At 34.9% G+C, this 27,291-nt stretch overlaps 1 protein-coding gene across 1 annotated transcript in view; it reads right to left on the reverse strand.

The window, feature by feature from the left end:
- Window positions 1-4,663: 4,663 nt before the first annotated feature.
- The window catches only part of Scn7a (sodium voltage-gated channel alpha subunit 7), an 89,114-nt gene continuing 66,486 nt past the window's right edge, over window positions 4,664-27,291 (reverse strand). The window contains exons 16-25 of the mRNA XM_052182618.1: window positions 26,377-26,482; window positions 24,123-24,277; window positions 21,086-21,259; window positions 19,085-19,192; window positions 14,599-14,877; window positions 13,849-13,902; window positions 13,342-13,479; window positions 11,477-11,581; window positions 10,723-10,993; window positions 4,664-7,812 (exon numbers count right to left, since the gene is read on the reverse strand). Coding sequence (XP_052038578.1) covers window positions 6,749-7,812; window positions 10,723-10,993; window positions 11,477-11,581; window positions 13,342-13,479; window positions 13,849-13,902; window positions 14,599-14,877; window positions 19,085-19,192; window positions 21,086-21,259; window positions 24,123-24,277; window positions 26,377-26,482 — 2,454 coding nt within the window. The 3' untranslated portion in view covers window positions 4,664-6,748. The remainder of the gene's footprint in view (window positions 7,813-10,722; window positions 10,994-11,476; window positions 11,582-13,341; window positions 13,480-13,848; window positions 13,903-14,598; window positions 14,878-19,084; window positions 19,193-21,085; window positions 21,260-24,122; window positions 24,278-26,376; window positions 26,483-27,291) is intronic.

Raw genomic sequence — 27,291 nt, forward strand, 5'->3', positions numbered from 1 at the left:
TCATCTGGAATAACAAAAAACCCAGGATAGCTAAAACTCTTCTCAACAACAAAAGAAATTCTGGGGGAATCAGTATCCCTGACCTCAAGCCATACTACAGAGCAATAGTGTTAAAAACTACATGATATTGGTATAGTGACAGGCAGGCAGATCAATGGAATAGGATTGAAGATCCAGAAATTAACATAAAGATGAAAGATAGTGTTGGGGAAGGTGTGAGCAAAAGGGAACCTTTGGGGTTGCTAGTAGGAATGCAAATATAATTATCATAGGGAATAATATGTTAAATTTTCTGAAAGGACTAAATTTAGAATTAGTATTTGACTCTCCAATCTCATTTCCAAGTACATATGTATCCAAAGGAATCAAAAATATTCCATGTAAATTCCTTTACTCTTGTGCTCATTGTAACATTATTCATGAAAGCCAAGATATAAAAGTATCCAAGTATGTCTATCATAAATGAATTTAGAAAATGCAGTAAGTGTATTACTGTAATACTTGTGGTGGGCTATTATTCATTTTACTGTTCTAAAAGTTTACTAATTCAGATGAATCTGGACAATATTACATTAAGTGAAATAAGCCATGAACAGGAAGAGAAATGCAGAGTGGCTTCTCTAACATATGATATCTAAAAATGTAAATGGACAGAACAGAATTGTGGAAGAATCCTACTAAGGGTGGGATAAAGGTATGCATAGGAGCAATAAGAAATACTCAAAGTGTACAGAATTCTGTTAGATAGCAAGAATAAGCAACAGAAATGTATTGAAGAAGATGCAGACAACAACAAATGATAATGTAATTTAAATGATATTTAAATTACTAAAGATTTTTAAATGCTCTCATAATAGAAATAAAACTGAGAGCTAGATTTATTCGGTAGCCTCATTTCACATTGTAGGCATATATAAAATATATTACACAAAACTAACATTTATAATTACTGGCATTAATTAAAAAATTAAATTTCAAAGGAAACATATTTTGTGATATTCCTTGGTACAAACCCATAATTTTTAGATTTTATTAATTCATTGTGAATTCCATGCAACTTAATTTAACCATTTTTACCCCATTTTTAACTTCTCTTGGATCCAACCCCACTTCCTTAACCATCCAAATTCTTGTTTGTTCTTTCTTTATTAAATCTTTCCAGTTGTTTGGTTTGTTAAAATACTCTTGAGAGTGGGATCTGTCCAGTGCATGGGGTTATACTTGCAGAAAAATGACTTTCCTTCTCTCAGCAGCTATCAAATGTCAATACCTCCTCTGTTAGGTAGGATTTTGTCGCCTCTTCCCTCCCTCCATTCTTGGATTTTGTCTCAGTTTATTTTGCACAAGACTAGGTTCCCTCTGTAGCAATCACCATGTGTTCATATATGCAACTAGCTTGTATATCTGAAAAACACTGTTTGTTTGTAGACTTACTCTATCTCTAGTACCTATAAGTTTTATGCTCCATATACCTCAATGATTACTGAGCCTTGTGAGAAAGAGTTTGATATAGATGACCTATTTAGGAAGGAGTGCTCTGTAGTTTTATATTCTCTGTACACTGACCAGTTGTAAGTGTTTGTGTGGTCATCTGTTACAAAAAGAAGCTTCTTTAAAGAGAGTTGAGAAGTACATTCATCCCTGAATATAATGTTAAGTCATTAGGAGCCTGGTTCATATTTCCACCTATCAGAATAATTGCAGTAAATTTCCCCCTAGATGGACCTCTAACCTATCCAGAAACTCATCCATAGCTCCAATTACAGTGCCAGCTTTCAATTCCATTTCTTGGAGTGGTCCATAAATCCAATGAGAAAGTGTTTGGTTACTCCTGTAAGATTCATATCATCACTATTACAGCAGTAGTTATATATAGCAGTAGTTTCCAGGGGAGTCATTATTGTGGTTTAATAGTGTTTGTTCCTTTTAGCACCATGAAAGCTACCCAGTATAGATGAAGCACTTGTTTTATTTCCAACGTTCTTGTCAAATTATAGAGTGTAACCAAGAACAGAAACAATAGTGGGCAATATTTGGAAATATATAGATCTCCTCTGGCCAACAACTCCAAACCATGATGATCCTTTACTAGAACTAAGGGTTTTATTTGGTAGTATATATTACCTTGGGGTATTTTTCCATCCTCGATTGCATAGTAACTCCATTTAGACTCCTTATATAGATGAATATGTATATGTTTGAGGAAGCTTCTACAGTTGTAGATTTCCATATGGCTTTTGCAAAGGTCCTCTTCTGGTTACATGGTACAATGATGGATTCATATCTTTGGCCTTTTATTTTACCCTTGCCATCCTCTGCCATTTTCCTCCCATGTAAGCAAAGAATAGTTTTTCTTCTTTTTAAACTCAAGTATGAGACAATACGAAAGGAAAACAGTGCCCATGTTTTTAAAAATACAGGATTTCTCCAACAATATATAAGATTTGAATGCATTTAAAGACTGAAGGGAAAATCTGAAAAGGCAGAAGATGAACATAATCTTTACTTCATCAGACTAAATAAGCTGTTCTTTGTGTTAAGTATAGGAGAGGGAGCTGGTTTCTTTTCAATGCAAAAGAATAAGAAATTATGCATCTGATAGAGGATTAGTATCTAGAATAAATACAAAACTGAAGAATAATGAACATCAAGAAAACAAATAACCATATTAAAATGGTGTGCAGAGGTAAACAGAGTTCTCATGATATGAAATAAATGAGTGAGAAATACTTTATAAATATCAAGTTGGGTTAGTGGGGAGGTGGTAAAGATATGTGAAAAGTTGTGGGAGAGGAAACTGTGATTGGAAAATATATTTTTCAATAAAATTATAACAGAATACATTTTTTTCAAAAAAAGAAGGTAGTAGATGCAGAAGTAAAAAACCCCAAAGGGGGAAAAACCCTAGAGAACAAATAATCTCAGTTTTCAGTGCTAACAAATCTCTAGGTAAATCTAAATGGTTGAATATACCAATTCAATGAAGTCTTCTTATCAGAAACTTCCAATCCAATGGCATATGAAATTAGTAATAAAAATGTTCAAAAATAAGGAAACGATTCACCAAACCAAACTTAATTCTTCAAAAAGAGCAGTGCAGATTATATTATGTGCTGAAGTCAATTTCAGGAGAAACATTTATGAGGTGAATTACACAATGAGAAAAATAAAGGCTTATCAGGGCAAAAATAGCCATCCTTAATATGAATGTGTCAACAACAGCCCTCCAAAATGAAGCAAAAGTCATTGAAAGGAAGAACAGGAGCATGAGAATAATTCCCTCTTGGAGATCATAAAGAAAATCAAGAAACATCAAATCAGCAAAGCCACAGAGGATCTGCACAGCCTAGCAAGTGAACAGCATGCAAGCACACACAGAATACTCTTCTCAACCATGACAATGCACAGGCTTTCAAGTGCCCATGAACAGCTTCTGAAACAGGCCAATACTTGGTCAACAAATGAACCATGACCAAATGAATCTAAATGACATGCTACATGTTCTTAGGCCATAATGTATCTAAATTATATATCAACAACATACAGGAAAGTTCTAAACATGGAAATAAAAACAACAATTCAGGGATCAAAAAATAAGCTCTAAAGAAAAATTTCAAATATTCAGAATTATGGTCTACTATAAATGAAGCACAGGCTAGAAGAGTGAGTCTATATAAAATAGAATGCTTTAAATGATATATAAATGAAACACTCTTAGTTCTATTTATAAAACATTTTATTTTGCTTATTTTAAGTATGTGTGTATGTGCAAGTGTGTGTGTACATGAGTATAGGTGCCTACCTACAGTTTTTAAGTATTTCCCTTTTAATTTTTACCTAAACTTCATGGTGATCAGAGAACATGATCTGTGTGACATTCATTCTTTGAAATTCACAATGATCTATTTTTAGAGACCAGATGGTCAGCTTTGATAAATCATCCATAGGTTCAAAGACAATGCATGTTCTGAACTTATTGGGTTGTGTCCTATGTCACACAAATCAAATTTATTTAATAAAGGCTTAGATTTTTGTATGTCTTCTAAAAAGAAGACAGAGAATTAAATTACAAAAAATGCAACACATTAGCATGTTAAGGGCACAAATAAATATAGAAATTGTTTTTTAAGACATATTAATCATGAAGGAATATGAAAACTAACAACTTAATTTTCTATTATATAAAATTGAAGATGAAGAATGGAACAATAGAAAGAAGGAAATCCTAACAATAGGATATAGAAATAGGATTTCTACAATACAATAGTAGAAATCAACAAAAGTGAGGAAAAGAAATGAGAAAACCAATGGAAAAAATATTGTATGCAAAGCTCTTAGAATTGGTTAGCCTCTACCAAAAACTGATATCCATGCTTTATTAGTGGAACAGAAGACTAAATTTGGCAACGATGCTAATACCCAAATGAATCTCCAAGTCAACATGAGTGCTATTAACATCCTAACTTGCTCTTTCATAGATTTGCTAGCTGATCATATACTGATATGTAAGCTTCAGAGATCCACAGGCAGCCTAACAATTCTCACTCTTGGGTTATGATGATGAACACATGAACAGATTTCTGTGTAAATATTGTTTTAAAAATTAACAATTCATATTTGCCAACGTGGCTTACAAAATAATAATATGAAAACAAAGACCAAGTATGTTTAACAGGTTATGTTTATTATTTTCTGTGGGATTTCAAAAGGAGGACATTCAGCAACAGTCGATCAGAAATGAAACTTTCTACTTTTTCAATGGCTATTGCTTGACATTCTTTATAAATAACAGCAAAATGATTTTCCATCCCAGTATGTTGTCTTAATGGGATTTATGGAAGCAAGTCATGATTTAGTCTTACTCTCTGTAGCACTTTCCTCATTAAGGCATTCCCAGAAGTTGGAAAACTGAGATATTGAGGTAACAGGGAAGCTGTCATCATGTCAACAGTTAAATCTCCCATGCTTCTCTTGTCTTTATCATATGACAGAGAGTGAACAGTGAAGGGGAAATACTTTAATAAAAACCAACCAACCAACAAACCAACCAACCAACAATTAACCAACCCCCCCAGACTCTAAAATTTCATTTATTTAAGTGATCACCCAAGTCAAGTTGGTAAAGTCATTGAGTTTCTGAGGATCAGAAGTAGATTATAGGAGTTAAGGCTCAAGTCCATGCGTCCATTATAAAATACAATCTCTAGGAGATAATGGCATTGAGTTTCATAAAACCCATTTAAAGCTTCTTATCTAAGTTAGTTGAATATATATATATTCTAAATCAGTAGAATATATAAATATATGTATATATATTTTCTTTTTAATTCTGGAGGACGTCATACACACAGGGAAATCAGTTTTTATACAAATGGAGAAAATATCAGATTCTCAAACTACATGGATGGGCATCAACAATTTTGTCAAGAAATCAAAGCTATTTATATTAACAAAAATAATACCAGTAGTTAAAACTAATGTCTGTTATTTTATAGATTCTCAAATATAAAACATTTGCATGAGTACTTATATGTATGACAAGATATAAAACAAATAAAGTAAAATATATGTGATCACTAAAACTAATTTGTATATAATGATGTTATAAAATACCAACCTAAGTTTCACCTGTTAATTCATAACCCCTATTGTCTGAAGGATCGCCTTTTTCTTTAAGTTACAAGAAATACAAAGTGCAATGGAAAGAACTTTCAAGTGGCCAGTTTCCTAATTAAGGGTCAGGGCACTGAAAAATCCCTAAACATGCTGGTTGCCCTCCACTCTTCTAATTTAAATGACAGCATGCACCTGCTATAGATAAAGCAGTAAAAAATACATTAGTTTTTAGAATAAGGTAAAGCTTCAGTCCATTAACATTTATCTCTATTTTATCCTCTTAGTAAATGTATACTTTTAAAAATATATAAATGTGAATCAAATACAGAAAATGTAGTCATATTAAGTGTGGTTTCATCTATGCTTCTTGCTCTGGAAATCTCAGTTGTTGCTGAGCTAGAGCTCATGGAGAGATTGCCTAGCCTTGAGGAACCAGGAGCAATGCAACAATGTCGGCATCTACTATCCAAAACTAAAGAAAGCAACAAAACAAAGCAAGCAAACAAACGCAAGAGGAAAGAAAACACAAAAAGGCAACAGGAAGAAAGCAAAAAAAAAGGGGGGGGAGGGGGAGTAGGGTTTCAGTTAAACAATAGATATTGTAATTTAGCCCAGGACTGAACTGAAAGGCACTTTCTGAACACCTGCACTTTCTGCCCCCTCCCACTCCCAGCATTTATGCATGTTTGTGAGTTAATGCGGTCCTTCTGTGCTTCTCTTTTTCTGAAGCACAATCACACTTTAAGGAAGCATCTCATATCAGCAACAAAACCCCAAGGATGGTGACCTGAGCTCTAAAATTACATATAAAATATATAAAGAAAACTGTTTAGCTGTTGAGATTGATTTCCCTTCCTTCCCCTTTTCTCCTACACATCTTCCCCTAGAGGCGATGCTAGACAAGCCAAGTAGAAACATTTTAAATAGCTAAATGGCAACAGTGTAGCTACCTGCAGCAAGGCTGGGCTGCTGTCTTTCCTGATGCATTGGATGACTAGACAAAAAGCTGAGCTTGTCATGGAGATGTGTGGGAACACAGATGTGATCATTACGTCTAGTCTCTGATCTCCACCTTCGTTAAGCATTTAGAGTTTGGGGAAACATGTAAAGAAAGTAGAAACAGGAAGTGCCATCAGATCTGGGTCTGAACAGACGCCTTCTCCTCAATTTTGCCAGAGCGAACACCTTTAGAAGTAAGATCCTCTCTGTCCTCATCTATTGAGGGGATATCTGATACATTCTTGTCATTTTGCCTTAGGCGGTAACTTTTGTACGCTCGCTGGATGATGGTTGCTGAAACTGCCTCTTGTTTGCGTTTCAAAGTAGTTGTAATTGGCTCATATGTGATTTTGAAAGGGTTCGCTAACATGAACCCTGATTCTATCTCTGAAAGGATCTTCTCCACCCTCTCATCCTTTCCCATTACTCTTTTCGTAAAGGCAAGTAAAATGTCAAGGCAATGGATTCTGTCTCCTGCAGCCATGGGGAGATCCATGGCCACAAGCTGGCCCTTGTTTGGTTTTGCCATGAAAAGTGGAGGATCGAGAGCAGCTGCAAAATCAGAAAGCTTGCTAGAATCTATGTACTGTGTCCTATCAGGGTCAAACCTGTTCCATACCTGGAAGAATCTCCTAAAGTCATCTTCACTCAAGGTCCTGGCTTTTTTCTTAGAAGGAATACTTAAGAACTCCATGATCAAAACAATGTACATGTTAACAATGATCAACCATGATATGAGGATGTAACTGACAAAATAAAAAATCCCAACGGAAGGGCTCCCACAATCTCCCCTGACCTGAGTCCCTGGATTAATTTTATCAGGATCGCAGTCAGACCACTGACTGATGAAAATGGCATCCAGCATCCCATCCCAACCAGAAAAGGTTGTAACTTGAAAGAGACAGAGCATACTGCTTCCAAAGGTCTCAAAGTTGGACACATCATTCATTCCAGCTTCTTTCTTCACGTAGGCAAAATTGTACATTCCAAAGATGGCGTAGATGAACATGACCAGGAAGATGAGAAGACTAATGTTCAGCAATGCTGGGAGTGACAGCATCAAGGGGAGCATCAGATCATGGAACACCTTTGGTCCTTTCCCAGGACGCAGGATGTGGATGACACGAGAGAGAAGTATCAGCTGCACAAGTGAAGGAGGCACAAAGTATTGTCCAATTGTCAAAGGTACCAGCAGTCCTTGTGTGACAGAAATACAAGGAAGAAACAAAATTGTCAAAATGCGACTGTATATAGAGAATAAAATTAATTTTGCAAGTGATCTAGTTTTGTATTGTTCATGACTCTACTATTACTCGATCACTTAACCTATCTCATGGAATGGCATATTGAACATTTGTTTAGTTAACTATTAATTGTATCAATGATCAGGTTGTGTACTAAAATTTAGAATAGAATTCTTCTGTGCTATTATTTTAAAGTAGTTTTGAAATCACAGATGACCAGATCCACATTATAGGTCAATACTCAAAGTATTTCTAACATTGTTGGATTGAGGAATTTTCCACAGTCTCACTAATATCCAATACCTTCACAATGCATCATGTAAATATAAAAAGATGGATAATAAGATGCATCCTCATGCTCACTACCAGGAAATTAAACCACTTATCTAAACTCTGACTCTGCTGATGACATTATTTTCCACATAACACTTTAAAGTTCAGAGTGCATATTCTCTCCCACTGTACATTTCTAAGGCAAAAGGGCAGCATATGTATCCTTGTAACTTTCCAGGGAGACTCCTGAGCACATTGTGTCCAATCATTTTTTATTTAAAGATATGACACATTTATGGATTATCTGTCTAACTCAATTCTTTCTTATCATTCACTTGCTCTGTGATTCACACTGCCCTCATCACCTACACATTGTTGAAGACTTAGCAAGTGGCTCATGGTCTCCTTGTTCACCTCAGTATCTTCTTCAGTCTTTAACCATCTCAACTTAGTAACGCTCATTATTTTAGTTCAGTTGACTACATCAGTGCCTTGGCCAGATGATTGCCTCAGAAGATTGGAAGTTCGAGTTTAATTGCCTTCTCTATGACTGCTTCTGTTATTCCTGCTCACTCTAACTCCTTCCTCAGTCCCTGTAGGTCTATAATTCACTTGTTGCTTTCCTGTTGCCTCTTCCTATCTCCATATACTTTCTATCAAGCTTATAGTTTTCTTTCAATAATCAGTGACATGAATTCACTATTCTACTGAAAGAGTAAAATTTCTGAACTCATAGTAGGCAGGTAGTTTATATACATTTTCTCTTAACAAATTTCTGGTTGATATAATCAACTTTGAATTTTTTCTACTTTTTGAGATTATAATAATATAATCCCACCAGATTCCCTTTCGTTCCTTTCATCTAAACCTTTCCATATACCCTTCCTCCCTTTTAATTTTATGGTTTCTTTTTACATTAATTGCTGTTATGTACATATATTTATACATGTATATATGTAACAATGTATATATACATTATATGCATAAACACAGGCAAACATTTGTTCCTTAATATGTAAATACAACCTGCCAATTCTGTGTTATGTTATATATGTGTGTATATATATATATATATATATATATATATATATATATATATATATATGTTTTCAGGGTTGACCATTTGGCATGGGATATCCAATTGGATTTGCTTTTCCCTGGAAAGATTATTTCTCCCACTCACAACATTCTTTGCTTCCTGTAGTTATTTGTGTATGGTAGAGATATCCTGGGCTTTCCTTGTATCATATCTATCATCCTTTTTCGCCTAATGTTTATACAGCCACATTGGTGAGACTTCATGGGTGTAGCTTCTCACATTCTTAGGAGACACAATCTCACAGCAGTTTCCCTGGTTCCCTGGCTCTTACATCCTTCCTACCTGACTCCTTTCTGCAATAATCCCTGAGCCTTAAGTGCAGGCATTGACATCTTTGATTTTTAAATGCTCCTTACTCTCATGGAGTTCATAGCTTGTTTGTACAGAAGCAAACACTAAAAAAAGTCTTTATTCCTGATATAATTTTGCTCTAAATCTATTGCCTGGATATGCCATTACCCAGTAGGTCTCTGCTTAAATGTGCTTCTTTCTATTTCCTTTTCTTTTCTTGGATATTTTCTTTACATTTCAAATGTTATCTGCTTTCCCTGTTTCTTCTCCACAAACCCCCACCTCATCTCCACACCTCCTGCTTCTATGAGGGTGCTCACCCACCCATTCATGCCTACTTCCACTACATTGGGTCATTGATCCTCCACAGGTCCAAGTCGATTCCGTCCCATTGATGCCAGATAAGGCAATCCTCTGCTACATTTGAGACTAGAGTCATGGGTCTCTGGGTCCCTCTTTGGTTTGTGGTTTAGTCCCTGGGTGTTCTGGGTGGTCTGGTTGGATGATATTGCTGTTCTTCCTATGGGGTTGCAAACCCCTTCAGCTCCCTCAATCCTTTCTTTAACTCCTCCACTGGGGACTCCCAGTTACTGATAAGGTCCTCTTTTCTTTGCCGTATGCTATGGTACTCTGTGCTTTAGCACATATGACAAAGTTCTGCTTTGCATATGTATGCCCTGATAGTCTTTAAATGATATGTATATAGAAATTTTCCTAACCTTAATATGCAGAGTTCTAACTATTTAGCAAGAGGATAATGTATTTGTCAACAAATGTAAAGTTACTCAAGTAAGAGAAAACCATAGATAAATTCAGAGACTGGTAACAAATACCTTTGAATACAAAAATGTTAATGCTGAGAAGATAAGGAACATTTAAAAATACTTAAAAATAAGGAATCTTAGTGAACTTTAAAAGTTATGCATTTTAATACATAGTGCTCCTTCTCACGGTGTCCTAGAATGTTACAGATTACAGATAACCAAGCACATTTCATGTATTTACAACACTTAAGTTTCTAAATACATAAAGTATATTTTATTATCTAAAAAATAGTGATATACATATATATTGCCAATAGTGATCTATCTTTTGGGAAAGAAAATGGTCTCATTATTTTGCTTCTTCAAGATCACTGTCTTGGTATATATTGTGACAAACTTAATACTAGAAAGGAAAAATGACAACTGCCAACCCTACCTGTAATGGAGAAAATGACCACCATGAAGTCATGAACATTCCATGCACTGGTGAAGTAGTGGCAGTGGAAGGCAGTGAGCTTCAGTATGCATTCCAGAGTGAACAGCATGACAAAAATGGAGTTCATCCAGAAGACAGCAGCTTCCATTTGTGGACTCTGCTCATCGTTTTGTATCATAATGGTTGTTGCTTGGAAACAGATAAGAAGTATGATGATAACATTAAAGACACGATGTGTTACTAGATCAAAAATGAAGCCTTGGAACTTGTTCTGTAGGTGAAGAAAAGGGCAATGTCTATTAACAAGCTGTTTATATACTTGTAAGCATACTTACTGGATTCTACAGCTTCCATCCTAAAATAACACAAAGACAGCACTCGAATCCTTTGTCAAAGAGTGTACTTTGTAGTTGTTAAGAAGCAGTCGATCGCCCTGACCCTCCACACAGAGTGAAGACCAGCCATTGCTTCCTAATACTCCTGTCTCCTCTTCCCACCTTCTGGGATTACAGGCATGTTTAATTACAACAAACATATTTTAAAAATAATAATAGAAAAACACATTTATGTTACTTATAAAGTATAATTAGATACTTTATATTTAGTTTTTTTAAAAGATATTTATTATTTATTTCAGGGGCTAGGGATTGAACTTAGGACCTTGGATTTGTTAGGCAACCATTCTGCCATGAAGTTACATTCCAAGCTTGAATAAAATGAACACTTTTTGAGATATAAAATTATATTTTCTTACTATTGGGCGGGGTGCTGGTTTTTGAGAGTCTGCATATAAGAGCTTCTTCAGTGCCCGGTACTGTTTTTTCTGTTTTACTGTTATAAAGATATTTGATCCTCCCTGGTAAAAAATAAATACATAAAAAGATATGAAAATTGCATTTCACCCAAATTCTTCCATTTATGCATGTGCACTTTAGAAAACTAGACTTTATTCTTTGTACAATCAAGTTTTCATATTTCTATATAAAAATCCATATTAAATACACTGAGTATATGATAATCAACCATCTTTATTGCATGTTTTTCTTTTCAGTTAGACAGACAAGGAGACATAGTGGAAGACATGAGAGGCTATCATGACAAACTGAATTTAGTGGATATGGTTTGTGTCTGTTACCAAGCAAAGGTAATTAAAATTAGAATTAAATAGTTTTTGCATTTTTATGAATTTAAAATATGACCATATTTTACAAGTGCATTCATAACATTAAAAAATTAATTCTGGAAGTATATCGCATTTATTGAACAGCACTTTCTAGAGCTGTCTTTTTGTTTCTAGTGCTAATTTGTGTATCTCATACAGAATATCTAATGTGTAGAGTGTCTATTTGTGAAATAGTAATTGCTTATGTTCCAATAATAATCAGAACTAGAAATGACATGAATCACCATTATGAAGCCCAGAAGCTAACAATCCTAGGATGCTACAGCATCAAGTTAAATCATACATCATCCCTTGGCTTTCTGCATTCCTTGCATAGAGGACTGTACTGTTAAGCATTCACATGGCTTGGATTTATGAGGTATGGCTTTCTTTACTTAAAAAGGCACTCTCTAACTTAGACTGTACCTATGCTTATGACTCTGGAGGCTTAGAGTATATTGAAGTACAGAACTCTTCTGGGGCTAGGGAGATGTCTGATGACAGTGTGCTAGCCTTGCAAGCAAGTGGAACTGAATTTGATTTTCAGAACACAGGTAAAGGTCCTGCATGATGACCTCACAGGGGATTTTAAGGCTGGTGAGACAGAGTCAGACAGATCCCTGGAGTGCACTGGCTAGCCAGACTAGACGACTTGATGAGCTCTAGGTCAATGGCTACTAAAAGAAGTTGTCCCAAGCAAGCAAACAAATGAAAGGGTAAATGTCACACCTCTGGAATGAAACCTTAAGTTGACCTTTGGTTTATATGTGGATATCCACTTATATATACATATATCTGCACCTACACACATATACAAACACACATACACACACACACACACACACACACACACACACACACACACACACACATACACTGAACAGGATTGATGATACCTGTGGATGGAAGCACAAGTGTCTTAAAATTGAGTCATTCTGAACCAATTAGAACACAATAATTTTATGTGTAGCAGAAAGATTTAATTGTCTGTAAATTATCAAATTTAAAATACATTTAATTTCTATATGTCATCATTTACATCCTGTGCCTAACTGCAAAAACTACTATGATTATACTGTAAAAATGCCTTGAATTTATCATGTGCCTACTTCAAGGAATAGTGAGTGATACCTTATTTAACGAATAAATTTTTTTCTGAACATATACATGTGTGTATAGACGCAGTAAAATTTTGTTATTTGGTTTTAATTACACTATTATTTGCAAACAAACATAAATGCAAAAGTGTTTTACCATTACCTCTTGTTTGAACGTACTTTGAATATTGCCGATACAATAAGGGGGGCACTTTTTGGTAATATTTACAAAGTACACAGCATTAATTATTGCTCTATTTCATTTGTACCATGTAGAACTGACATTACACCATACAGACAATCCTAGGAATATTTTGTAAAGACTGATTTTAAGCATGCAGAAAGATTATTTATACTTATCTTAATTTTCTGCTTGTTGAAATTACTAACAATAACACCAATCAGCATACATAGAGGGATAAATAATCCAAACATAACGAAGATGATAAAGTAAGTGTACATGTACAGGTTGTGCTCGAAACTAGGCTGCATATTTACCTGAAATAAAATGCAAAAAATATTAGTAAAGTGTAGATACTAACTTTTTAAAATACAAGACTTGGAAGACAAATGATGACAAGAACACCGGTTCTGATAACTGAAGTAAATGCTTTCCTGGCTTCTTGGTGCTATGCTCATTTGAGACGTTACAGGTGTTTACTTGGCTTAGTTATGGTTTAACAAGATGATAATCCTTCAATCGGATTAACCAAGCCTTGATTTTTATATTTGTTTTTGGAAGGAAATTCAGGGCCAATGAAATACCGTATGTGAAAAAAATAAGTGATTTAAACTACATAAATTACTATTGAAACCCATGCTTAAATTATCACTTTGACAATGACATTGGGAATGTCAGATACTTACACCAACAGAATCAATTGCTGAATTCATAATGCTGATCCATCCATTAAATGTTGCCTGTTGAAAGTAAAACATATGTGAATCTTATAGAAAACTTTTTATGGTGAATAAAAAGCAAACCTTAATTCATTTTTGTTTAGTACTCTAAAACACTGAATGGTAGGGTTGGCCGCACTTCAATATACTGTGCAATTAAGATATTTAAAGCATTTATTGTCAGATTGTTATTTTTAACCTCATTCATTTAAAATTCATAAAATACTTAATATGGTTTCAATAGACAAAGAGAGACAAAGGAAACTGATATTAAAATTTTAACTACATGTTAATAGGCATCAAAGCTGTACTTGTCATATTCATGTGATTCGGATGGTGGACCCTGCATATCTGCTGGATATAAGAATAACCATCGCTCAGCATTTTAAGTGATGTAAAGACAATAACTATCCAAGCCAGACTGAAGGGCTGTGAGCCTGTGAGCAAGGGTGGAGATCGTCAAGTCTGGGCATTTCCTCTCCTGTGTCTGCACTGTCACCCCACTTGCTTCTCCCATAAGAGACTCTACCTCACTGGATCTTCAAAGAAGCCTAGAACAGCCTGCATCTTGTAAAAAAGGTGTGACTATCAGTTAATAGTCACACAGCTATTTTATAACCAAATCTGTTCATTATCAATATTCTGTTCTAGATGCAAGCTTGGACTATAACTTGAATATGAATTTAATTTTAAATAGGTGAAATAAAGTATACTCACTACTTGGAATAAAGAAAGAAAACCATTTCCAACATTATCAAAGTTCAATTTTGCATTCTCCCATGGCATAGATTCATTAAATACCAGGTTTTCACACTGACTCTTATTCATAACTTCAAATACAGAGAATCTTTCTCCCCTTGTTGGGTCAATGCATTCATAGAACTTCCCAGCAAATAAATGCACTCCAATAACACTGAAAAGCAGCCAGATCATTAGGCAGACCAGCAACACACCCACAGTGGGTAATGTGGTTTTTATCAAAGCTCTCACGACCACCTGGAGTGTAAGAAAAGGAGCATTTTAGGTAAGAAAAGAAAACCATTTTAATTTCTAATCAGATTAAAAGTACTAATTGATATAGTAACATATTGAGTCATATATAGAGTTTGAATACTTAATATTCAAGTAGTGGAACTAATTCGACAGTCATTCACTTTTTTTTAAATCACACTTTAGAAATATCTTTATTATTAAAAATTTTATACTTGTATACCATCAGATATAGTTGTACTAAGCCCATTTTTCTCCCCTCCAGCTCCCCGGATTCTTTTTGTTTTTGATAGCCCAATAAGTTATCAGCTCTGCTAACACACACATAGCATCAAGTTATCCACCAGTCTTCATAGCACTGACACTATGGAAGCTAGCCAGCAAGGAGTTCAATTCCAGGTTAGTTTAGGAGTGACTTATTTCTCTATGTCCTGTAGAAAAACTGTGGCATTCTCAACAATGAAGTCTTATCATGAAGTTGTTATAGATTACAAAAATCAACAGCCCCAGCCTGTGTTATTTTGGAGACCTTAAGGGTCTCTGTGACCAGTAACTCATAGAGAGGTATCACATGCCCAGTAGTTTGATTTTCAATTAATAACCCATGTCTTCTAGAAGGAACATTGTTCAGCCATACAGGGTAAGTTCATTGGAATCTGTTGTTGTTATTGTTGCTGTTGTTTTTGTCATTGTCACTTTATTTTGAAGTTATATTACTAACTAGCAGGATTCCATAAAGCTTTTTCATATATACATAAATCATATATATTCATATATAACATATATCCATATATCATATATATCCAAGCAGCCACTATGTCCTCCTCTTGCCTTCCACTCTTCACCCTATTCTGCTAAATTCTTTAACTCTCAGCCTACCTCTCCCTGCCCTCCTTCCGTTTCACATGAAGGTTCTATCCTTCAGTTGCATTCTTTTCTTTTTTTTCTTTTTTTTATTCAATATATTTTTTATTTACATTTCAAATGATATCCCCCCTTCTGGCCCCCCACTCCCTGAAAGTCACATAAGTCATTCACTTTTAATAAAAAAGTGTACTATAAGTCAATATTCCTTTAAAAATTTGCCACATCAATAACAGGCAACAGAACTGACTAGTTTAAATGCTCCACTAAATCTTTATTTCGGTTAATTCTATACTATCTTAAAAGGCTAAGATAACATAAACTCAGTTCATGAATTAGATTATGTGTAAATATATAAAAGGGATAGCGCATAGGAGAAGAAGTGACTTGTGATGAGGGTCATGAGCTTTGGAAGGATGGATGGACTTGCAAAGGAGACAATAAAGGAAAGGCACAGGAAATATGAAGCAGCGATGGATGTATTAACAAAGGTAAAGCAATAGATTGGCCCAGGTAACGAGGCAGCTCTAACTCAGACTCTGCTCTCTGCACTGAGCTATGCTCCTAATGAGCCAGGCTGGGTGAGAGGTTGGAGAAATGAATCCACTCCCGTTGGATGCAAGCCACAGCCACAGTTTGCAGTCACTGTCTTCCTTTTCTCATCTCCCTTCAACATCTCATTCTTACTGTCCCGATACTTTTGCATCAAAATCAAACTGCTTGCTATACCCAACAGAATCCTTTCAAACGGTAGCAGTCTGCTTTGCTCTTCCTAGGAATTTATATTTTTATTTCCTTTTCACCCTGGAAGCACTGACAATTCTGTTTTCCATCATCAGTCTAAATATTTTTTGTTTTCTCTTCTGATCATTATTATACTTATATCTTTTCTATACTTCTTTGCTTATGGGCCATGAATTAATGTTCTTGGATTAGCATTTTGATTTAAGGTATATTTTTGATTACTTTGCTGTAACTGTAAAATGAAGCCACAGGACTTTTGCTGATATTGTATGTATTTGGGCATTTATATAGTTGAACTCATTGGTTATCTTTATATTGTTCAGGGAAGTCTTTAGCATCCACATGGGGAGAAAGCACAATTAAGAATTTACTGTGTGTGATGTGTGACTTTAAGTGAATTTATTTATAAAAAAGCAAGGCTCACTTTATTTAGTAAATGATATGCATACTACCCTAGTTTAGTTTGAACATGGAAAAAGCATAAATGTCTGTCAACTAATGAATGGATAATTAAAATGTGGTCTATATACAACGCTTTATTCAGATGTAAAGAAAATTGAAATTATGGAATGTCTATATAAATGGATTGTGCTATTAACAAGTTAACTGAGACACAGAAATACCAACCTGCATGTTACATATCATTCGTATGTGATCTTAGCATTTAATCATTGTGTTAATGTGTTTACTTTGAACTGAAAAGGGACCATTGGTGGCAAAGGAGGATAATGATCTTATGGGGAGAATAGAACACTGGTGATATAAAAGACAGTAGAAGAATAAAGAGGAACAAGGTCTAATTTGGGTGGGGCACAGATAGGAACTGGGGGGAGGAACAACTAACATGAAAGACATTTCTAAAGCCTATGGAAGCCTACTATTTCATAAGCTTCATATATATGATGTATGCATACATGTATATACATGTAGTGTATAAGTATGTATGAATGTGTGTGTTGTGTGTATGTGTGTATGTGAGATTGAAGACACCCTGCATAGGGAATGCAAATCATTCCAAAGCCTTAGATTGCTAAATAAAAAGACTATGGCAAGTGTGCAATACCCCCTTGAGTTGTTGGTCAGAGATGACCCCAAGGTCCCCAGTAAAATAGGGAGTACTCTCATTGCTTTGGTCTTTTAACAGAATTGATGATAAGACCTTATTGCTGAAGACACCATACACATTGATCACAGAATCTGGAGAAATCAGCCTGGTACTGACGAGGAAACTGCTTCCATATTAGCTTTCCTAATACCACAATGTGCTAGGTAGACTGCTGGTGTTGGGAAAGTCTTCCAATGTCTTCCTCAGCTGTGAAAGCTATGAACTGCAATAACTACTGCTGAGATAAGATATGTTCAAGGTGAAACAGCTGCAAATGTGATGAGAATAAGTATCTGATTTTTGGTTGGATATAAGGTGTCCTACTCAGGAGGAAAAAAGATTCTTGCTTGGTACTGCATAACTGGTTTAAAAAAAAACATGGTTTGGGAGTTAACAAGTCCTAGGTATACATTTACTGCTATTATTTTGATAAATGGTCATGGTACCAAACTATTTCATCAATTTGTGTTTATCTTCCTGTAGATTAGTGTAATTCTTAGACATCATCAGATGTTCCTTTCTGCATTGGGAAATGGTTAATGCAGAAAATATGTGAAAGTCAAGAGCATGAATAAGTGCTCAGACAAAAATGGAACATTTAAATCATTCTTTCTCCCTAAGGTTCAGACCATGGCAGAATAAGGGGCAGAAAAATTGTCAGAGACACAGGTTAGAAATGACCAGGTTTAAACAGTGTATTTTAGACATGACAAACACCTGCACTCATGAACTGACAGAACCCGTGGTTACCTACACAGATTAAACAAGTCAATATTTCAGCATGGAGTTGAAAGGAGTTCCTGAGACCCTATTCCCAGCTGAAGAGCCATGAATAGTAATGGCTTCTGTGAGTGAGACTCACTGTTCTTTGAGGGTATGGCTCCATTGGATCAACTATATTCCAGTAGATTTCTCACACCCAGAAGTATATGGTCAGTACATACTAGAACCAATGAGCATTAAATAAAACAGGGAAAGAAAACATGATATTGGTATGAGATATAAGAAGGTGGGACTTGATCTGGGAGAAGTTAAAGGTAATTTGCTGATAAATATGATCAAAATACATTAATAAAATTAATTTACAGTTAATTGAAATACTAAAATAGTTGAGAAGCTGGTGTTTTCCTGATATTCCCCCATATATGCATACACATTTATATATTATATATAAAATAGAATACAATTTTAATATACAAATATATACATATATGAGAGTAAGACATATATTGTTTCTGAAACTGTATTTAACCTCTCATCTTTTACTTGTCTTTACTTTTGTTAGTTTTCATATCTTATTAGCCATAGTTTCCAAAAAACACTAAAAGTGTGACTAGCAAAAGCTTTTCTATTTCTATGTACTGGAAGATATGCTATTTGTTTAAAAATAACCATTTACAGCAAGAACAAAGCTTGTTAATTCATGGAAATCTAGTGGTTTCTAGGAAACCACTAGATTTTTCTAGGAAAACTCACAGCTAAATATTAAATCTATCTTACCTTCATTCTTTCAAACTGAGACAGAACTCTTAGTGCTCGAAGGAACTTTATGGACATAAGAGGGTTCAGATCTTTCCGAGTTTTGCCTATTAAGCTAAGACAAAACACCTGCAGATATGTACAAAGAAGAGTTAATATGATCATCACATAAGCATACAGAGATGGAGATGCAAAGAGCATTGAGAAGAGCTGCAGTGTCCTTTGGGATCTCTTATGGAGTAGTCTAATGATAACATTTGACTTAGAAGATAGAGGTCACCTACTGCAAGTCATTAATTATGTGCAGAAAAGCCTCCATAGTTGTTCATAGTATAGATAATCATTTTTTCATTGGGAAAACATTATAAGCTATATGATATGTCTTGAAGGCGGGAAGAATAATGTTCAGAAAATCTCTGTCCTAATAAAATTTATCTTTAAGTATGGGAAGTCAAAGTATACTTGCCAGCAAGTGAATAAATTATATATAATATCCATAGGCATTAATATATTAACACATATTATATATCATATTATATTATATATAATTATATTATAATATATCATATACTATATTTATATTATATATTTATATTATATATTTATATTATATATTTTATTAATTATATATTATAATTTATTATATTATATACTATATTAATATATAATATCCATAAATATAAACCAGAAAGTGAATAAATTACATAATATCCATAGGCATTATGGAAGTGAAGGAAGATGACAAGAAAATACTGGCGTGGTTGTAGATTTTATTAGGAAGCACAGGATGATGGGACTTCAAAGGTTTCATTTCAGCTATAACAAACACTTGCAAACCAGATGATAGAGTGACTATTGAGGCAATAAGTCATACTGACTATTTTGAAGTGCTTCAAAAGCCAGTGCTAGTAGATCATCTACTGAATTGGCAGGGGTAGAGAATGGGGGTGGGTGAGAAGTAGAGTGGCAGATCTCATCACATTAGGTTGGTCTCAAACACACAGAGATCCATCTGCCTCCACCTCCTGGGAGCTGGAACTAAAGGCTTGCACCACCACCACCCCATCAAGAGATACTTTTAATTATAAGGTTGGCTTTTGCTCTGAGGAGGATAGATTGTTATAGGGTTCCATGAAGAGAAGTGCATTTACTGACATCCACTTTTGTCTTTTTCTTCTTGGTTCTGTGCAGAAAAATAACAGAAGCCGCATCTCAGCAAGAACAGGAATGTTAGCATGAAGTCTACCCAATGATCGATAAGAGAAACTCTGATACTGTAAGGATGGTTTTCATGCCAATAAATATTCAGATTGTGGATACATTGTTTAAATGTAAATCAATATAATTTAAAGATTTTTGGTGATTTTTTTACATTATTATTCAATAAACTGTTCTGTTATCAGTTATTCAATGTGTGAATTATTGTAATAATCTAGAATTAAAATATTGGATGTGCTAAATTGTGCATTGACAGGGTATGATCAGACATTAAATATTACAGATGCGGAAATGTAGAAAATGAGATGTTTGTGTGAAGGTTGTATAAATTGAAGAGAGAGCAATAACGTCAAAGAGTGAAAATGAACAGAGGAGAATAGTGCTTAAAATATGTTTGATAACCCTGTGGTTGCAGTATGAAATGCAGGAAGAAGCTGAGGATGAGGGTCACCCTATAGCAAAACCAGCAGTCTCAACTAATCTGGACCCTGGGATCTCTCAGACACTGAGGCACCAACCAGGCAGCATATACCAGCTTATATGAGGTCCCTGACACATATATATACAGCAGAGGACATTCAGGTCTTGACTCAGTCAGAGAAGATGCACCTGAGAGACTGTGGGCCCCTGGTAGTGGGGAGGACTGGTGGGGTAGGGGTAGGGACATTCTCTTGGAGATGGAGGAGGGAGGAGGTGTGGGATGTGGAACAGTTGAAGGATGGACCGGGAGGGGGATAAATATGGACTGTAAAAAAACAGATTAAAGAATAAATAAATAAATGTGAAAAAGGAAAAAATACATACAATAACGACCATGAAGTCCAGCTTGTACCAGTTGTTAGAGAAAAAGGCTTTAAAGCCATAAGCCACCCACTTGAGAAGCATCTCCAGAATGAAGATGTATGCAAATATCATGTCCGCATATTCCAGTAAGATTTTAATGGTTTTTCTCTGATCAATATATATGTCTTCAAGAGCCTGTAATTAAAATTTTACATGGTAATATACAAAATATTCTAGGAACTCTGATTATATGGGATCAAATTCAACTTCAAATCTGATGAGACACAAAAAAGAAAATGATGAAGGACATTTCATAGTGAAAACTGTGTGTCTTTCACACATCCCTGTGTATAGGTAATAGCAGGTTGTGTATAAACATACTTTGAAAAATATCACTAAGATATCTAAAAAAAATGAACTGTAGCAGGGTAATTTTACACATATTTTTTTATACGTAGTACCTAATAGACAAAGTGTTTTCCATCTTAGCACTAACCTGGACTGACCCTGCATAGCTTCTAAGATCAGTGAAAGCACGCAAGCACAGTTTGCCAAGACCATGAAACAAAAATCCACCATCCATCAGCAAGAATATAACAAGCGAAGCCCAAAGAATTAACAAGTGAAATAATTGCAATGAATTGCACCCAATATATATCATGACACCTACTTTTTACAGTACTTATTGAGTAGTACAGATGATTCTACAATTGTTATCTGAAGCTCTCTATACTGATCAAATGTAATTCCACAGAAACAAAGAATGTTTCTAGGTAACATGACTGAAACTTGCTAGCAAAACAACTTGGTCAAACAGGAACCCCTCAATTTAAAGACAGTATTTTAACTATTACAAGGACATATCTCAATCAGCTGCCATTGGACATACACATATATATGAGAGACAACCATTTTTCCCACTCAAGGTGGGATTCTGAAGTATTTTTGAACTACAGAGTAATTTTGTAATATTCACTAAATCTGTTTCTGCTTGAGGACCATGACAAATTTTTCAATAAGTAAGGTATCTTTTTTAAAAGGACACCCTTTAAAAGATCTAATTTTACCTACTTCCTGGAGGCCATTAGTACAAACCAAAGCCTTTTTCAAGTAGCTAGGGGATTAGTAAAGGAAAGAATTGTTACATTCTGAAAGCATGGCCCACATGTAGGATATTGTAAGAATTGGGAGAATAGAATTGGGAATGAATCCTAAGGGAATATTTAGTGTGCTCACGTAGTTGGTGTAAAGATCACTGCAATTTGCTGTCTGAGAAGTAATAAATTTATGTTCTTATAAGTCTTGAAATATGATACCTGTAATTATTTTATATGAAAATCAGTATCTGGAGAGTGAATTTTCTTTGTTTTTCTCTGGTCTTGTGACATCTTTCATCTTGAAGGCATGCCACTACAATCTCTACTTCCATCTTCATTTAATAGTGCTTTCTTATCCTTCAATAGTGCTTTGGTTTTAATTCTTGCATCCTGTGTCTATAAGGACCATGGTGCTTAATTCTGATTCATATGGAGAACCTAGGATCATCGGCTCTCTTCAAGATCCTGAATTTAGTCACATTGTCAGGGACCTTTTGTTATTTAAGTGAGAAGAGATCTGGGCCTTATCATATGGACACAATTAGGGACCATTATTCAGATGGCCATTGAATCAAGAACCAGGGCACATGGCTAAGTAAAAGGACAGATACATTGCTATGGAGTCACTTTGCAGTGATACAAAGATGCACCCCAACTTAACCTGTTATATTATGATGTCCTGTAACTGAATATTGTACATAAACAAGGAATGACAGATTGAAAAGATGCTTGGGGAAAAATGCACTTTTTGCTATTAAGAAAAGACAATGCTCGCTGGAGCACTTCAGGCCCAAAGGCAAAATTCTGTGCTTGAGAGTACTGGTCTAACCTATTTATAAGGTGACTTGAATTACTCATTTCTTTTCAGTTGGAGCTAGTGAAAGAGGGGTGATCTAAAATTTTAACTACATTCTTTGTAGCCTGCCCATTTGAGCCATAGGAAGATAATATGGTATCTTCAAAAGGAACTTGTGATGGAGAAAGAAACTTCAAGGAGCACCTAGCCATCCTCCTGGGGGATGTCCAAGCCTTCTATACCCTCACCTATAAGATAATTGACTTGGTAGGTGTTTGTTCCTGCACAGAATAGAACACTGCATGTCGTAGTAGGTATTCCATACAAGCCGAGATGGCATTTGACTGACATTTGGAGTGCTTGTAGCAAGAAATTATAGATTAAAAAAAGAAAGTATTTACCAGGCAAACAGGGGTGACTGACACTTACATCATCATTGCAAAGTGATTTGCTATACACCAAAAGGAATGGGGAGGAAACACATATGTACAACCTATTGGAAGAATTTTATGAAGATCAAAAAGAATGTATAAAGTGAGGAAGAAATCCACAAATGGATGGCTACCCACAGAGAAATTTAATGTGTTTAGTCAGAATATGTTTGGAGACTTGTGATCTTTGTTAGCAATCATGTCACAGCTACCTGGACTTATTCATTTGTTTATTCCCAGACACCAATTTTCAGTGACTTTTCCCACAATATTAGAAAAATATTATATACCAATTTGGGGGTGTTAAATTGTTGAATCTATTAATGAGTACAACTTCAATATGTCCCCTAATCAGTCCCTAATCAGTAGAACCAAGTATATATTTTCACTCTCTTTTCCCATTACAATCTGTACATTTTGAAATTATTGTTTTTAATTTTGTTACTTAAATATCAATATTAAACAGTTGTATATATTATAAAGTTTACCATAAATACACCATTGATAAAATTTAAATAACTTAAAATACCATTGATATTAAATTTACTATCTAATCATCTGTAAACAATGTTTCTAATAAGGCATGATGTACTTTCTAATTCTAACAGAGTACAGAGAATGAACTCTGGTGCTATATTGAGCATTCTGGGTAAAGTCATTTGGCATACTGATAATCTGAATTGCTAGTCTCAAATAGTATTTTCTCATGACATTTCCTGAGGCTGAGGGCTCACCAGAGTGCCTGTGCAGAGCAGAGTGACCAGGCCAATGAAACACTCAAACCAACTGTTCTCTACTATCTTGCAGCAAGTTTTCCTGATGTTCTTCCAAATCTTTCCATTCCTAGATTCTCTACTGACTTGACCAGTTGAAGATTTGCGTTCATAACCTGCCAAGAATGGAACTATTAGAGACACCCATTTAGGAAACTCACAAAGGATAAACATCTCAATTTTAGATGCTTTACTGATGACCTACTTACTGATTCTGAGACAGATGCTCTGTGATTCACAGACATTTGGCTATTTACCACCACTCAGTGGTCTGTGATCAGTGAGGAAATGAGAAGAACTGAACTTGTGGGTTTGGAAGGGGAAGAAATGAAATGTACAAGGCAAAAGAACAAAATGTCCTTTTCCTAGAGGAAAAAGAACTAATGTGAATGAAACCAGTTCACTAATGCTACCTTCAGATGTGCACACATGTGTGATAGCTTGTCAATCATGTTTTGAATACTTGGTATAATCATTAAGACACAATTACTTATATTGACATATATAATAGTAAGTCAACACAATTTTCCTGGAATTGATTTTTAAGTAGCATAGAAATGGAGAACCTAAGCAAGACAATTTACAGAGGTAGGCAGGAATCCAAGTACTTCATGGGTTGAGTACATATAGCTGTACGAAGCCTGACTTCTTATCAGAGAGTTAGCACAAATTTGTAGCTTAGTACATCAATGATTATTGGAGTGTGTGAAAAAATGGGTGCAGGCATAGGATGATATTAAAAAAAATTTTAGTATGCTTTTAATGATAGAATGTGCTTCTTTACTAAAAACGGGATTTATTTCAACCATTGTCTTAGTTGATTCATGTCCTTGAATTCAAGTTGCTGAAAGGTTTGTGTGTGTGTGTGTGTGTGTGTGTGTGTGGTGTGTGTGTGTGTGTGTGTGTGTGTGTGTGTAGGGGTGCACTTGCCCATGTGGGTTCTTGCGAAGTTGATGCAGGGATAACTTTCTTAATTGCTTCAACATCTATGTTTTGAGAGAGGTCTCTCACTGAACATGGAACACACTATTTCCAGTAGACTGGCTGGACAGCAGGTTCCTGGATCCACCTTGTCTGCTTCACCAACACAGGGATTATAGGCATGACTGCCAGACTTAGCTTTTATGTGGATGCTTGGGATTCAAACTTTCATCCTCCTGGATTGTATAGCAAGCACTCTATTCATATCATATTCACTCTGAGCCATATTTTGGGCCACACATATTCTTATTTTAAAGCTTTCAATTGAGCATTTTTGGCAGTTAGTAATTTAATGACTGCAATGATTTCAAAAGGCTTAACCTTTAGTAATTTATTAATCTTACTAGTAAACAAATCTGAAATATAAATCACTGAGAAGTATACATTCTATATGTAGTGTGCTAAAATCTCATTGAAGTTGTATATTTTACATGTACTAACTTATATAAATATATAGACATACAATTATGTTTTATTTTTGTATGAAGTATGTAGAATATTAAATTAATGCAATTCATGAAGTCGAAATTATTTTACTTGCAATCAATATAGTCTAGTCTCAATTTATCTAAACTTTCTTGCTCTAGTATAATTTATTCAGTTGTGTTAATTACAAGTATGCAATTAAATAAGAACTTTCAATATATTATTAATATTATTTATACCATGAAATGTGCATCTGAGTAAACTCTCAATATTATTCCACTAATCACAAGTTCTCAGAGTTCCTTTCTGTATCAACTATGTCAGTCACTATCTCTACGGGCTGAGTCAGTGCGTTGGATGCTGCTGGTGCTGACATTACTGAGTGCTGCTATTCTTTGGAAAAGGTTATCATCTAGGATTGCACACACAAATGGATACCCTACCCCACAAACATAAATTTATTTTTGTAACCATTTTCTGAAGTTTATTACTGTTTAGATCAGAAGGCAGTGCTGGGAATAGTAAGTGGACAGAGAAACAGACAGACAGATGAAATGAAGCTGTTTATGTCAGAGACAGCTTTTAATTACCACATTATACTGGACCAAACAGATTCTTTTTATCTTCCCAAAGATGATTTTTTCTTTATACTTAATGTATCTATTAACTTATAGGTATGTTGATATGCACGCATTTCAACATGTATGTAACTTTTTAAAAATTAAGTTTCAGAGTAAATATTCCATCATTATTGAAATTCAGAAAAATAGTCTATTTTAGAATAGTTACTAAAGAAACAGCCACTTGCCATTTTTACGAAGCTTCGACTTTTCATGTTCATAGATCATTTCTTCTTCTTCAGAAATAGCAATATCAACTGTGCTGCACTCAGATGAACTAGATTGCTTCATTTTCTAGAAAAAATTTAAAGTCCCAACAAAGAGTTACAGCCAAACTTCAACTTGTTTACTGTAGGTTTGTTCCATTTTCAGAAGTAAATATGATATACAAAAATATTATCAAAGTTAAGAGACATCAAGGTAGTTGAGGCTGACCTGAAATGAAATTCACTATGTATAGATTTGCTTGTTAAGTTACTTTGAAATACTTAAGTGAAAATAACTTTGGATAAAATTAAAGTTTAGGTATGAAACACTTTACTTATTGTTTATAAAATAATTGGGTTCTGAGTTTTAAGGCAATTCAAATGGGGCATATATGTGTTGTTTTAATTAGGCAGATACATCATAATAATTCATTCTATTACTTAGTAGACAATAAATTTCATTATAACTGCTTAATCCAATCCAGATAGTTTTGGGCTTGTCAGTTTTGCACATGAGGTTATAATAATGTGGAAAGAGAAGCACACACAGGGAAGAGTACACACAGAATGGGGGCAAGTGGTCAAAGCCACATCAGAAGATCCTGGGGATAGCGAGGTTCATCATTACCAATCGCTCATGACTGAGGCTCAAGGCTGCCGAGTTGAGGTGTTGATTGCTTTGCGTATGTGGTAAACACTTTGGTTTACTTTGAAGTGGACACAAACATACTATCCTTTAAATATAACAGAATCCTATAAGTCAGTAGCACCGAAAGATATTTCCTAAGTTAGACAAATCACACACGAATATATAAAAATGTTATTACTACACGATTATTTAGGCAGATTTTTGGAAAAAGAACTTATTGATATTTGGTCATTCCTTGTGGTCTTATG

The sequence above is a fragment of the Apodemus sylvaticus genome, chromosome 5 (genome assembly GCF_947179515.1).
Source record: "Apodemus sylvaticus chromosome 5, mApoSyl1.1, whole genome shotgun sequence".
NCBI classification, from domain to species: Eukaryota; Metazoa; Chordata; class Mammalia; order Rodentia; family Muridae; genus Apodemus; species Apodemus sylvaticus.